Below are 15,359 nucleotides of genomic sequence, written 5' to 3'. Positions count from 1 at the left end.
GTACCTTGAAGAAGGTATTCCAACTGGAAACACAGGTCAGGAGCAGCACTGGCCTCAGCCCACAGCTGAGCAGGGACAAGAACTGGTTTCCTGCCTTCAATCTCCTGCCTTAGCCAGCAGACCACACACAATCCTCTTCCTAATCAAGAACATCCAGCTAGCATTCAGCTCCAAAATAACTGCTAAGCACATTTGCCATCAAAGTGCATAAAATTACCACAAGTAAACATCACTGAGAATTACAGTCGAGTGCTACTAAAGATAGGATAAACATGGATCTAACCCAGTGGCAAGTCACTTTGTTTTTTTTTTTCTTTTTAAACACTGCACCACAAGGAACTCCCAGCATGAGGAATAAAGATTGCTGATGTCGAGGCTAACAAAAGCTGTCAGCATTTCCAGCTGTTTTCCTGTGCTACACTGAAGCAAGAGGTAGGCAGGCTTTTTTTTTTCAGTAAACAGGTCTAAACCCTCAAACAATCTGCAATGACACAGTGCAAAGAGCAGGCACTACTTGCTGCTGCACCACCAGTTAGCTGACCTCATTCTTGGAGATTACTCACCTCAGTTTAAATACATTAAACCATCTCAACATGCAGCACTTAATCTCTTGGCATCAGAAGTTGATTTCCCCAGAGCAATGGCAGGCGCCAAGGAGTTAAAACAGATTTTCATGAGCAGTTTTCAGTATTTAGTGAGCAAGCAGCTGTCAGGCATTCTGAGTGGTGTCCCTCCTTGCTGGACTGACAGATAAGGGAAGTCCACATTCAGAAATTTTTGGTTACTTTTTTGCAATTCACTTGCAACAGTGACTTCTGATGCCAGAACTTTTTGGCCAAACCATTTTTGGCTTTATGCAATACATATGCAACTACAAAGTCAACAGTATCTTAAAACAAAGCTAAAGAGATCAACGTTGTCTTGCCAGCATTATCCACTAGGTACTCTGCAAAGGTGTCCTGACACAGTGCTACACAAAGCTTTGTAGCAGACAACATGTGGGCTTTTTGCTGTCAACAGAATACTGAACACATTCATGCTCAGAAAAGACTTTCCTGGTTAGTTCTTTGGTTTGTTTTTCAAACAGGTGACAGCAGGAGTGCTTATACAACAAAGCCATTCCTTTGCTGCCATCCTTCCTGTTTAACACTTTTTTTTTCCTGGGGAGGACTTTTTCCCTTTAAGACATTCTTTTTAAATTCACTTTTCCAATACTTTGGTAGAAGTTATTGTCCACCAGCTAAATTTTATCTTCTGACTTTTCAAGGGATCAAAAAATCATTGCAATTGTCAATATTTCTAAAAATCATAGTAATTCCATTCCCTTGCTGTTACTGACTTATGGAATGTGAGAAGGTAAACCAAAGAGTACATTCGTTTTTACAATAGCCTTCTCCTGAAGTATGGCTACACAACTTCCGAGGGATAAGAATAACAATGGATCTTATGTTCAGATGGTGTTCTATGAGGAATACTTCTCCTCTTCCTCCATCATCAAAAGAAAGAGAACAAGCAATATGATCTACATCTCTTTCCTCCATAGCACTTCCTGCAGATGAGAGAACAGAGGAGTGAAGTGCGTGTGCAGGATCACAAGTGGCAATCAACTCACAGAACCACAAAGGGAAGGCAACTTCTAAGTCCCAGTGAGGGAGAAAAAATGGCATAAATCACCTGATGTCACTGAAAGTGGTGAACTGTTGAGGATGTTACTTTTCTTACTTCCAATCTCAACAAATACAAGGAAACCAGTCTCCTAAACAACTCCTCCAGTATCAGTCTCACAGTAGTGGTAGAAAAGCTACACTCCATTCTCATTTGTTCCTCCCACTGGCTTAGAGGCCATCCTGTGTGTCCTAATGTGAACACAGCTCAAGAAGAGGTCTAGTTTGCCATGAGAACCTATAGTGTACTAACAGTTTGTAAACAAATGTTTAATTCTTCCAGAAGACAACAGTAAACAAGTCACTAAAAGCTCTCAGCACACTTTAAAGATATACTCCTTCATATGCCAGATAAAAAGGAAGATAATTTACACCTAATTATTTCAGACTTGAAAGAAGAAAGCCAGTTTTACTACTGCCTACATACTTTCAATCTCATAGGGTGTCCTGGAGGGTACGACACACATCTAGCATCAGTATTACCCAATTTCAGTAGCAGATACCTACCATATGAGCCAGGTGTCTTATCCTCGTAAGTAAAATGAAGTTGCAGTTCCTCTTCTGACATTCGACTGATGAACACTTTCAGCAAGCAGCAGATAATAAATAATGCATTGTGAGCCTGCCAAATAAAGAGGTGACTGGAAAGGAAGCAGAAACGAGAATCAGTAACACAATTTGAAAAAGTGCATTAAAAGCAATGACCACGAGATACACAACATTAACAAAAGAGTTCCTATGGCTGAAGCAAGGAAAAGCTGAAGTGCTCTAAAGCATTAACTGAGATTCTTTCTGAATGCAGGGAGGCTACGGCTTCATTACATTTCCTTGGGTCACAACAAGCAAACACTGGGAAGCCCATACAACAGCATAACATCAAGCTGTATTGATGCATTTATGGATTAAATAAGCAGAAGCCATCCAGGAAGGAGCAGCACCTTTCTCCGGATACAGGCAGAGCACTTCTGGCAGCAAGGAGGCGTTAAAAAGAACATCTTCTTTCTCTCTCTGATGGGAGTCAAATATTTATCAAAGGTTATGGGGGAACAATTGCAGAAAGCTTCCTGGAAGAGCTGTATGATGCTACATTCATAACCTCTTGTTCTTTCCTGCTGCTGAACAGCAGTTGCATAACACAGCTTGAAAGCAGTATTCATATATAGATGTTTCTGCTCAAACCAATCAAATCTGAAAGTAATTTCTGAGGATCTTTATAAATCGGGATTTAGCTAAAAAGTCCGGTGACTTTTAAATATCTCAAAATCAATAACTTAAGATTAAATGTCTCCTTTGAAAAATAAACATTCTCTTATCTGAACCCTTACACCTACCATTAAGTTTCCTATCATGCCACAGTCAGCCCCGCACATAAAACCACCTCAAAAGGCTTGGGGTTCTCAACTCCCAGCCTGGTAACACAGCATGCTGACTACATATGTGAGGTCCACCCAGAGAAAATTAGGACAGCAAGCCCCCAGGAATGCATCATTGGGAAGGCAGAAATTAGCCTGAAGTCACATACAAATATGCTTATTTAGCAGGGAGGACAAACATTCTTTTGTTCAGATAATACATTTATCAGTTATACTTCATACTCTATGCTTGATAAAGTGTTAGACACTTTCCTAATTTCAAACAATGACTTAAGGGAAGTTTAACCTTGTTGGGTAACTATGTTAGAGCATAACTCCATGGTAGAGCATAACTCCAAAGCTAGCAAAAAATTGAAAGCTTAAGTGTGAAAAGGTGCACCCACCTTTTTTCCCAGTACTTACTTTTGACATTCTGCTGATATTTTTAATTCTTTGGTTCTAGAAAGAAAGACTTTAATCAACGACCCAAGGTTTCCTGTTCGAGGATTCTTCTCAACTAGATGAGGAATTGCAAAGACACAGTTAAATGGCATTTTAAGTTGAGACAATTTAGTTCAAACTGTATGTAGAATGAAAACAGACGTCAATGCCTTAAATATTTCTGTAGAAAGTATGATACTTGTTTTCCTAAACAGCAGTTACTCTATTTTTAAGATTTTCCACTACACATTTTACTATTCCATGATTGTTCTCTAAAATAATTTTCGTTCTAAATTAAAAATATTCCAGTGTGAAGCTTCTATGGCTCCCTTTCCAAAGCTTGCACAGAGCTTTCCATCAGGAAGCCGAGCACGTTTCCACTACTTGCAGCCTCTTTGTAATATCACTGACCACATTTGTATTATTCCTTCCTTTCACCCCTAATTCTTTTCCCTCACTGGTTATCTTTGAGGGCAGGAGGAAAAGGAGGTAGCAAGGATGGAGTTATTTGTTTTAAACCTTTCAATCATTTCATGTTTTACAAAAGAAAAGCTAGCTTTCTGAAGGCTTGGAATATATAAACACACTTGACACTATTCTAATCTTACCAGTAGAACACATACAGTTACATATACAAAAGATGTGAATGTGTACATCTATGTTCCTAACTTTTTTGCTCAACCAGATGGAAACAAGATGTCAGTTTCTCACCTAAAGATTTGCAGACTGAGATGGTTGCTTCTTCCAAAAGTTTTAGGTCAGCACTGTGGGGAAGGGACAAAAAGGTTCCATTAGCAATTCAAGTTCCATTACTTGAAGAGAAAATTCATTGCAAAACAGTAGAACACTGCTAGAGAGAGCTTCATTTTAACAACACATTAGCTAGTTTACATAGATACTGAGCAGTACAATATGCATTTGAAGTACAACAACTACTAAAACTGATATTCAAAAATTAATTGTCAATGAGAGATCACTGAACCTTTTGTTACAAGTATTACCCCTGTGGCTTCGATGCTGCCATGCTTGGTTTGATGTCACTGAAATTAGGCATTAGCTACACAGCAAGTTTCATGCTTTCAGAATGACAAATATCTCTGAAATACACTGATGTGATGCAATATATAGCCCCTTAATTCTGTACTTCTCTGGATTTCCTAATCCAGTTTTGCACCCAGACACTGTCCTACATTTTTGCATACTCTCAGCTTGTAATTACAGTAATACATAGTAGTCACATATCAGTCCACATGATCTCAATAAGAGAAGGCATTAAAAAAAAAACTTAAAGGCAGTAGGAAGACTTCTCTGTAAGTGCTCTAGCTGACTCTCCTCTCCCATTCACCCACGGTTCAGAGACCATGACATGTCTCTATGGATTTGGTCAGGTCAATTCCCACGTTCCCAGAAAGACCTCAATAGCTTCCACAGGATCCCTGGATTAGACCTGTAGCTTGTCTAGGCAGACATGATTTCTGAGAGTGGCCAAAGCTGGACAGCAATTTGGAGAAAAAAGACAGAATTTTCCTCCATCCTACCTTATGTTGCAAACACTGAGCATGTAAGAAACTACCTCTACAACACAGTCAAATACTAAAAATATACTTTCAAGCAAAAATATGTGTTCTAAGTAGCCTGTATTGAAATACACACAATTCTACTGACTCAGAAAAAAAACAACCATTTCATTCTGAGAACAATCAATTACCAGAACAGCTTACTTTCACTTTGTGAAGGCTTCATCTTTGGGGATGCTTAAAACCCAATAGAGCACAACCCTGGGCACCGTGTTCTGGCTGACCTGCTTTCAGCATGGCATAGGGTAAGGCAAGCCATAAAGCTCCCTTCTGCCCTCTGCAGCTCTGTAACACTACTCCTCCTTCAGCTCTCCTCTTTCCCATCTTTCATTCCCAGCTATTATAGTAATGACTTAATGACTCATCTTCCTCAATTCTTGCCAAGACATCTTCTGTATCCAAATTTTTATATAATTACCTGTTAATGTTTCTTTTCATTAATTTGCAGCTGAAATCAATAACAGCCTGGACAATCTCAAAACCTGAGTGAGCCTACAGCACCCAACATCATTCTCAATACCATCAGTTTTAAGCTGGAGTAGGACTCATGGGAGAAGACAAACAGCTGACATGTCATTAAATGCAAGAAAGGAAATATCTCCAAGCAGAAATATGTTTCACTATGAGAAACATTTAGTGTAAATCATCAACCTGAAGCAAAAAAAAATTCTTCAGCTCTCTTTACAAGCTTTTAATTACAGTGCTTTTCACCAGAGAAGTATCTTTCTGTGTTGGAAAGGTGTAATATAGTAATACTGCAAAACTTAATACTGTGATAATTAGATTACCAAAATTGCTGTTGCTTCCTAAGCATTAGGATTACATTTCCCAATGAGTAACCTGATTAATACAAAAACAGCTGAGACAAAAGACAAAAAGATAAGGATATTGGTAGGAATAGCAACTGATAGAATTATTTCAAAGGTTTTCAATAGGAGAGACTTCAACATAGAAACAAACATTTTGATATGCCTGCAACTACTCTGTGGATCAGAGTTACTGTGTAGTGAGCTGGCAGCATGCAGCTCTGCATCTACAGCTGAGCATCTTAAGGCATTTTTACATCATGAAGACTGGCTTCATTAAAATCAAATGCTGGCCTTTTTCCTCTTTTAAAAATTGTTTTCAAACATAAGTCTCAGAAAGAGAAAACATACTGAGATATGTGCTTTAAAACATTAAAATCAGTCTCAAAGGTGGTCTCTTGTTTCTGTGCTAAAAACATGCAGAGTAATTAAAAGCAAATGGTACAAAACCAGAATGCCTTGTCAACAGCTTCTGACAACATTATTTGCTAGGCCCGGGTGAGACAAAGATACATCTATTTTAAGCATCTAAATTTGTCCATCTGGCTGCTGTCACCAGGATGTACTCCTCCTGAGCAATTACAAGCATGGTGAGCATTACCCTGGACACCAACCCACTGGAGTGCTCTCAGATACTAAATAACCATAACCCAACAAAAACCATCCACCTCCCACCACCCAAAGATGCTCGGTACTTCGAGAATACAGGCTGAGTGATCATTGCAATTGCTTCAGAATTTAAAGCTTAAGTGTATACATTAATCCTAATTACAGACCATTTTTTCCCCTAATTCTTAAAAACCAACCCACTCCTCCTTCGCACAAGAACACAGATCTGAACTCTGCCACCCCGATTACTAGGCAACAACATCCACTCAACTCAAGGAATAGAAACCCACAGTGAGAGCATACTGCAGCAGAACACCACCCCAACACATGCACAGAGGGAAAGAAGTGTTCTGAAATCCAATAGAATTAATGCTGTGAGTATTACACCTCCAAGGACTGATCTACAAAGAGAGATGTGGAGACGACATTTGCTTAATGAATAAACCTAGAACTGGAAGGCTAAAACTAAAACATCCCTCTTTTCACTAATCCATACAGCAGCATTGGTAGCATTCAACTTTTTCAGCAAGAACATGAATGGACTGAAGCTCAAGCAAGTACTAACTCTCTGAAAACTCCACATATAAAGAAAGGGATTGCTCTGTTAGATACTCTGGAGATCACTGTTTGGGACAAAAACACCTAAAACACATTTAAATCGATCCTTTTGAACACATTACATTTAACTGCAATGAAGTAGCCACAGGAGAATCACATGGAGTACGTGGAGGGAACAGCTTTTCAGAAAAGAAAGGGAATGACTTAGATCCAGACGAAGATGAGGTGCGGGATTACTTCCCTCACACTTGAGGAAAAAGTTAAGGCTTCACAGGAATGCCCTCTTCTTCTGTGATCTGTTGGCCAGCATTTTCAAAGTCCTTCATCAAAGCAAAAATCTGCTCTCTTAAGTTGAGGGAATACTCAAAGACTTCAACAAAACTGTCATTAAAGGTGAGATTCGCTTTCTGAATGCACAGAATTCTTTACAGAAAGTAGTTTCACCTGGCTATATTTTAAAGGCATCAAGACACTTGTGGAACAAAGATATCGTTTAGTGATGGGATTCTGCAGGTCAGGCTGATGGCTGGACCTGATGATCTTGAAGGTTTTCTCCATTCTAAATGATTCTGAGTCTGAAAACACAGTTTCTACATTGGCAGTGGTTACTGCTTTAAAACACCCCAGCACAGCAAGCAGTAAGAACATTTTGCATACAAACCCATTTAAACACATACTGCAGGTCATTACATCTTTTCTTCCCTATTGAGGAAGATAAATCCCTCAAAAACTGTATTATTCTGTAAATGCCACCTGAAGATTCGATGCACACTTTCAAGTTAACTGCAGAAGAGTGAAGGATTGTAGAGCTTGAAAAGGGCAGTACCCATTTGGCAGCAGATGAGAGAACGGTGCTTTTTTACTGTGTTCTCTGAGAAAGCAAGAATTCTGGTTGCAAGTGGACTGTAAACACAATGGGAAATACTGTAAGTTATGTCCTACTGTGTTTGGTTTTTTAGTTACATATATATATATATATATATATATCAAACAGCAGCAATTTATTTCGATTGTTCCATTGCCCCTTTCTCTTACAAAGTAAAGAACTATTTCACAGCTCGATTTGGAGCTTTTCAAGTTTACTAACTAACTAATGCCAAAATTATACAGTGCTACAACACACCAGGAAGTGTTAGGTCCAACAAAAGGATTCATTTTCCTACTGCCTTCTCTTTTTGTATTTTTCCTCTTCCTCTTTCCCTACAGCACTGCCATACATAGAACAAACCAATTTCCAAAGAAGCATCTAGAGAACATGATCCTGTTCTACCTGGGGATTATATCAGTCTCATCTCTGCAAAAAGATGAGGAAATAAGGTCTTTTGCTCTTACCTCCATGAAGACAACACAGCACTTTATGGCTCACAACAGCACTTTCAAACCATCACCTACTATAAACACAACTGACAACAGCCTAGTGTAAAAAGCATTATTCACAAAGAGCAAAATAAAACTTTAAATTCTGTCTTGGCAAGTGAAAACTGGCTCCTTTCCATAACTGCCCAAACCCAGCACCTCGCTGCTGTCAAACGTATGACCTCCACTCAAGCCTCATTAAAACAAACAGAGTTAACTTGATACTCCGCAAGCTTTCCATCTCTAAAATGAACATTGACCTCTATTGTTCTGCTCCTGCAGGCAAGGTTATCTGATTTAGACAACGGCTGAGGATGCTGTGCAGCCAACATCATTTGACATCATTTGTCAAACCGTCCTCCCAGGTAGATGCAACTTAATGGGAAATATCAGCTTCCTTTCAATTATACTGCACAAAGGAGGCCTCTAAAAATAGATCCCTTCTGGCTCCCAGGCAAGAGCACCATCTGGTGTTCAGCTAATTAAGCCTTCAACCTGCTTTCGGATAAAGCTTTTGGTTTGTTTTTTTTTTCCAGTATGTATTTTTTAATTTTATTTTTAAACAAGCCGACTGTGCACTGGATCTGACAGCATGAAATAGGCACATCAAAAGCTTCAAATTGAGCTGTGAAATAGTTCTTTACTTTGTAAGAGAAAGGGGCAGTGGAACAATCGAAATAAATTGCTGCTGTTTGATATATATATATATATATATAACTAAAAAACCAAACACAGTAGGACATAACTCACAATATTTCCCATTGTGTTTACAGTCCACTTGCAACCAGAATTCTGCTTTCTCAGAGAACACAGTAAAAAAGCGCCTTTCTCTCATCTATTGCCAAATGGGTACTGCCCTTTTCAAGCCCTACAATCCTTCACTCTTCTGCAGTTAATTGTTGGCTATTCTCTCCATGCAGAAGCCAAAATTCTTCCTCAATCACTATAAAAACCAGAGGTTTTCACCTTAGCTATTTTCCCTCCAAAGTGTCTGAACTTCAGCTTATAGGCACAGTAATACAAGCCAGGTAGATTATCTACCAGCTTTCCTAGATGCTATGAAAATAAACGTGGTTGTCTTTCAAAAGCCACTGTGAGCAGCATTCAGGACACTGCACAGAAGTATGTCACGACATGTGAGCCATACCTCACCAGAAACTGTATTCAATCACTAATTTGTATTAAATTCTCAGAAGCTCATGGTGTTCATTACTTTGTGTCGGTTTTTGTCCTTCCAAAAAATATCTGATTAACAGGAGCTCTGTGTGAACAAATCAAAATTGAAGAAAGACAATAAAACTGGGATTAGATTCTGTAACAACTGGAGAAAAAATGGCTCACTCAGGAAAAGCCCCTTCAAAACAAACAGAATTCCAAAAAATCAAATACATACACATACTCACATCTTCTGAAGAATCACAAACTCTATTGCTGATTTTTTCTAGCAGCCAGAGGGAATTAATAGCAATTGCAGCTACAAGGAAGAAAGGAACCCAAAAAAGACAACATGGTGGTAAAAGACTTCAAAATCAGAAATAGAAGTCCAGTTTACACAGGCATTCACTCCCCTGCTGTCTCAAACAGGAATAATGCAAAACAACTCATTTGCTTTCAGACTTGTCCCTTTTATGGCTATGTTACCAAGGTTTAGTTACCCAACAAACACCATCACTGTACCTGTTTGTGGGAGCGGTGAAGCTGAAGGACAGCAGCTGATTCCAGAAGGGGTCATTCTCAGAGATGGGCTCTGCTCCTGATAACTTCTTCAAGTACTCATTGTCTGGAAGCTCACTGATGCTGCTGCTATTTGCTCCCATCTTTGTTATCTGGCGATTCACGTTCTAAACTTTCATTTCTTTAAGGAAAAAAGAAAAGAAACATTTAACATCCTTGGTACAAATAAAGAATATACAATCTCACATGCCAGCCCATCCTTCCAGGATATCAGCTTTAATAATCATTTACATTTTGAGAATACATAACTGTGACTAATAACTTGGAAAAAGCAGAAGTTTTCCCACCATCCCCACCAAGAGGTAAAGCACTGTATAACAGGGTAAACAAAACATTCATGCCTGAGCTTGCTTAAGAAGTAAAAACAGGAGCAGTTCTATTAGAAGATGCAAGCTACCTCCTAGAAGAAACTCTTGACTTGTTTCAACAAAGGTACAGGATCTGCTTAGGTATCACTTCAACTTGTTTGCCTCATCTTCACAGAGGCCTCTGCTTCCAGAAAAGACCATCCTTGTAGCATAAAAATAAGGAAAACTAAGAATGATGAACGATGCAACCACAATCTGCAATGTTAGCCTCCAAGTCAGCTGCAATCTGAATATCCTGCATTAGAGATTTAGTGCAAATCCACAGTATTCAAAAATGTCAGAAACAAAACGCTAGCATAGTCAAATAGCAGATATGGGAGGCTATTAGGAAATAGACATGTTCTTTAGCAGGTGAAATCCTACAAAAATAGGGGAAAGTGTTTAGGAAAAAACAATCTATAACAACAACTCTCGAACCTCATACGAGTCTTTAAAGCTTTTTGTAAATGAGACCTATCAGCAGTCTCTGCAGAAGCAATTTTGTCACAGTGACCATGCACACAAAGTGAAATTATAAGTGAAATCTGTAGAGAAGCACTGAAGGACTCTAAGATGTAATTAGTTAATGAAGATTTCCAAATTTAGGCTGAGAGTTTACCCAGAACAGGATGAATGCATCTTACCTGAATACAAACTTTGCCACTTAAAAAGAAAAAAACCCACACAAGTCCCAGCATGCATTAATTCTGAGATCAAGTCAGTGAATACTAAAGCTAGATGATCAAGTGGCAAAGAAACAAACGTGAATAATATATGATCCTGGATTGTCATCTGTATGTAGAAGAACTGAGGCTCAGGAACTGGGGTTCAACTTGTACATAGACATCTTAGCCCTGCTGCCCCTGGATCGCAAACATCCAGCTACTACAGAAACCAGCAAACCTGGGATCATCTAAGATGATGAGAGGGCTGGAGCATCTCCCCTGTGAAGAAAGGTTGAGGGATTTGGGTTTGTTCAGCCTGGAGAAGTGTCCAGGAAGAGCTCATTGTGGCCCTCCAGTATTGAAGGGAGTGTACAAACAGGAGGGGGATTGACTTTTAGATGGTCTGATAGTGACAATACAAGGGGGAACAGCTTTAAACAACAAAAAAGGAGATTTGGGTGAGATGCTAGGAAGGCATTTCTTACTCAGAGGGTGGTGAGTGCTGGCACAGCCTGCCCAGAGAGGCTGTGGATGCCCCACCTCTGGAGGCTTCAAGACCAGACTGGAGGGGCCCTGGGCAGCCTGAGCTGATGGTTGGCAACCAGCCCCCAGCCAGGGGCTAGAACCAGGTGATCTTTAAGATCCCATCCAACCCATGCTGTGCTATGATTCCAAGAAAGCTCTTGGCCCTGGCACACCCATTCAAATAATGGTGATTTGCTGCCTACTATACCTTGTGAGCTCTCCCTCATCCCCAGAGCCTGGCTGACTTCTTCCAAACAGAAGAAAGGCTGAGCGCTGTTGGGGAAACAGGATTTTTAGAACTTAACTCATCCTCTTTTACCAAGGATTTTCCCCAGACTTGATTTTGGTAACAGCCACTTTTGTACAGAAAGGCTGCTCTGCAGGACCCCAGTTCCAACCTCACCTTAGAATACAAGACTAAGCAGACTAAGAAAGCCAAAAGGAACACCCACAGGACAGCCCTTTCACCTCAGAGAAGTCGTTCCCATCCACACCAATAGGTTACTCAGCAAATCTACATTTCTCCCCTCCGAATACTCTAAACAAATTCATGGGCCATTGAAAAAAATCTAATTGCTTTTTAAGGCAGAGCCAATAGTATCACCACTACCGAGACACTTTTTCTCTTCATGAAGCTGTGAACATCCCCAAGAACTCATAACTCACTCTGTAAGGGCTGTGCTCTATTACATGCAACACCCGTTTGGCCACAGAACGCAGCCCCAGCATGCAGGAGCAGTTGCTTCAGACCAAACCCAAGAAAGTGCCTTGCACATCGGGACCTATTTCAGCCTCAAATAGCTGAGGGGAAGCATAGATCTTGAATTCACTGTCCCTTCTAAAAGACTTTGATATTAATTATTAACCATGTTTACAAGAACCTCATTTTTCCTCTTTAGGTTAAAAGCAATTCAGCAGTACATACAGCATCTGGTCATGACTCTGCATACCAAATCTTCCTGGTAAGAGCAATACACATGCTAGAATTGAAGGTGAAATGGACTTGCAGGACAGCCATCCAACTGCATAACCTCAGGCTTCTTAGGCTGCTAAGGACTCGTGCTCCATAGCTTCTGCTGTTTTATTAAACTGCTTTGACCAACCCTCAGCCAGAGTTCTGCAGTGTTCCCAGCCTCTCCTTTCAAATAAACAAATACCTCCCACCAAAGCACAAAGGTATCTCAAACACAACAGCTTGCAAGCTTAACTTGGGGTAACCCGTACTGTCGAGCTCCCAGCAAGCTTGTCACACCCTCTAAGCCTTCTGTTTAAGTAATGTTACTGCAGTAGTTACAGTTCTACTAAGTCTCCTACTGGTCTCCCAGTGATTGCATCCCACTAATGCCACCCAGTAAAGCCAGCTTAGAGCAAAGCAGTTCCCCTTTCCACAACTATCCCTCACATGGTTGTCAGGCTGAACCTGCAGGCAGCCTGAAAATATATCTATACACACACATAGAGACACAAATACCAACGTACACACGTTCAAATGAGACATTCAAATGTCCCATATAATCCTAGAATAAAACTTTGTAGAAGCAGAAGACATTATCAGAAGGTATCATTTAGCTCCAATATTTGATGTCTGCTACCCACGCAGTACATTTAATTCTCTCATAGTCATTCATATTCCAGCAGTATTTGCAATCCAGTACGTCATGGACTAAGTATCATACACAACACTCCCCTGCAAAACTGAAGAGCAGAGATGGCACCCACAAGTAACAAAGTCTGAACAGACGTCAGTTACACTTCAGAGATGATCTCCACTGAAGGCAGGTTCAACCTTCAAAATCTGCAAACTATCCTTACTGGGGACTTCCTATCTCCAGGACAATCCCACTACTCAGTGAGCAGCCTGAAAGCTGATAGCAATGGACACTGAAAGTCTGAAGCAAGAGCACAGCCCTCGAGTTTGTGCCTGGGAATGTTTGTTAGATGTGTTTCATCCAGCTCTAGTAGAAGTAGAAAGTTCCAGTAAGCCTGAAGCCCCGCTCTGTTGGTTGCCTTTAAGAAGCCCAGCTTTCTGCTCTCAGCAAAACACTTCTGCACCTCCAGGCACACTGCAAGGGAGACCATCAAACCAAAGGTAGGAGGTCACACCAGTCCCAGCTGAGCTTGCACACACTGCTTGCATCCTCACCCACCTGCACTCCTCCTCACTGAGCCCATTCCGAACTGCAGCACACACCAAGGACTGCGAAGCCTTCGTGGAGTCAGAAATGTTATTTCTGTTCATCAGTACACGGCCACACAGAACTTTGGGATGAGAAATGTTCCAAACAAAAAGATCTGACTAAGAAATGAAATCACCTGCTTCTCCCACTGCCTGCTGCCAGATGTACCACAAGGGTCCCCACGTCACAATGTGCCAGGCAGCTGCTCCCAGGGGGAAACTTGTTTGGTAACACACATCCAAAGCTTCAAATGCACTGACAAAGGACTGACAGATCTCAAATTGATGCCAATGCTGCAAAACCAGAAAACGTGAATTCCAGCAGATAAACTGCAGTTTCTCTTAACAGTACAACCTACCGTTTTCTCCTCACTCCTAGGGAAAGGAAAACCCAGCAAGCAAAAAATAATCTGACAATTCAATTTACAGCTTAGTTCTCCAAAGTATTCATTATCTGAAAGCAAGAGACAGCAAAGTGACAAAGCTCCCTTCATACAGATGTTTCTGCCCCTGCCTGATGTGTTATGCACTCATCACATTGCACAGCTCAGGGAACAGTTTGGGGGAAGAATCCCTGCTAAATGAGATTAGTGATGCACAAACACACTACAATGAAAATTTATGCCCCTAAGGGCAGCTGCAAAAAAAAAGAATACATCTTTACAACTCTCAGAATTTAAGATATTTTTCTATTTTTAATCAGAAAAAGAATGAAAATATGTTTTTATTTCAAAGCATGTTAAAAAATATCAAAAAAAAAAGAGATGCATCAGCCATAACTCAGTGTCTGCCAATGAAAAATGCCATCAAATCTCTGCTATCAGTGCTTCCCCTACCTAAGATCCCCAAGAAACTGCTTCTGCTCATGTTCTTTCCCACACTACTAACTCGTGGTTGCCTCCAAAGCTTTCCTACACCTACATGGGAATGTTCCTTTCCCTAATCCCAGGCAGAGCTGCCCAGATATCAGAATCTCTCCATTTCTTATCCACCCACTCCTTTTCAGACTCCAAAACATCCTCAATTCTGATCTCAAAGAATTTAAGATTACTCATCCGAACTGCCTGCTGTTTTCTCCTGCAGACAAACAAACACAGCATCCTTTTTGTTCCTCCTGTTCTGCAACCTGCCCTAGTGTCCACGCTGTTCTGCAGCATCAGCCTGAAGCAGGCAGCACTGCTGTGATGTGATGTGGTCCCTACAGGTCACACTGAAGCCGAGGAGTCCTGCACAGCAGCAGAAGCAATGCATCCTGACAGATTTGCTGCCAGCAAGGTACACCCTTAAGGGAGCAGGCGAAAGCTGAGGACAACATTATGCCTTCTGCTCCAGTTCATCTCCCGCATATGTTTTCTGTGGGAGTCATTCTCCATATTCCAGGGAGCACAAGCTGCTTCTTCCCATCCCAGCTCCAGGACAGCCCTCCTGCTCACAACTAGACAAGAGATTCCAGGAAACCTTGTTAAGGTAGAATATTTCAGAAATATTTCAGAATATTAAAAGAAACTCAGTGTTTCTTTTAATACAGCATTCTGGGAAAGAACTGTAA

At 40.6% G+C, this 15,359-nt stretch overlaps 1 protein-coding gene across 1 annotated transcript; it reads right to left on the bottom strand.

Moving 5' to 3' along the window:
• Positions 1-2,061: 2,061 nt before the first annotated feature.
• LOC100544056 (dymeclin-like) lies at positions 2,062-11,885 on the bottom strand. Its single transcript, XM_003213347.4, has 5 exons — positions 11,843-11,885; positions 10,041-10,218; positions 4,169-4,221; positions 3,440-3,533; positions 2,062-2,305 (listed from the first exon to the last, which is right to left on the bottom strand). The coding sequence occupies exons 2-5, from the start codon at positions 10,178-10,180 to the stop codon at positions 2,077-2,079; spliced, it is 516 nt and encodes a 171-aa protein (XP_003213395.3). The 5' UTR covers positions 10,181-10,218; positions 11,843-11,885; the 3' UTR covers positions 2,062-2,076.
• Positions 11,886-15,359: the final 3,474 nt, after the last annotated feature.

Source organism: Meleagris gallopavo, chromosome Z (assembly GCF_000146605.3).
Source record: "Meleagris gallopavo isolate NT-WF06-2002-E0010 breed Aviagen turkey brand Nicholas breeding stock chromosome Z, Turkey_5.1, whole genome shotgun sequence".
Lineage (NCBI taxonomy): Eukaryota > Metazoa > Chordata > Aves > Galliformes > Phasianidae > Meleagris > Meleagris gallopavo.
Note: the sequence above shows the minus strand (reverse complement) of the source record. Positions and strands in the feature narration are given on the sequence as shown.

Coding starts and splice junctions, on each gene's coding strand:
- LOC100544056 (XM_003213347.4), bottom strand. CDS start 10,180: ATGGGAGCAAATAGCAGCAGCATCAGTGAGCTTCCAGACAATGAGTAC. Junction 4,222..10,040: donor TTCACCGCTCCCACAAACAG/GTACAGTGATGG, acceptor CCTTCCCCACAG/TGCTGACCTAAAACTTTTGG. Junction 2,306..3,439: donor ATATCAGCAGAATGTCAAAA/GTAAGTACTGGG, acceptor CTTCCTTTCCAG/TCACCTCTTTATTTGGCAGG.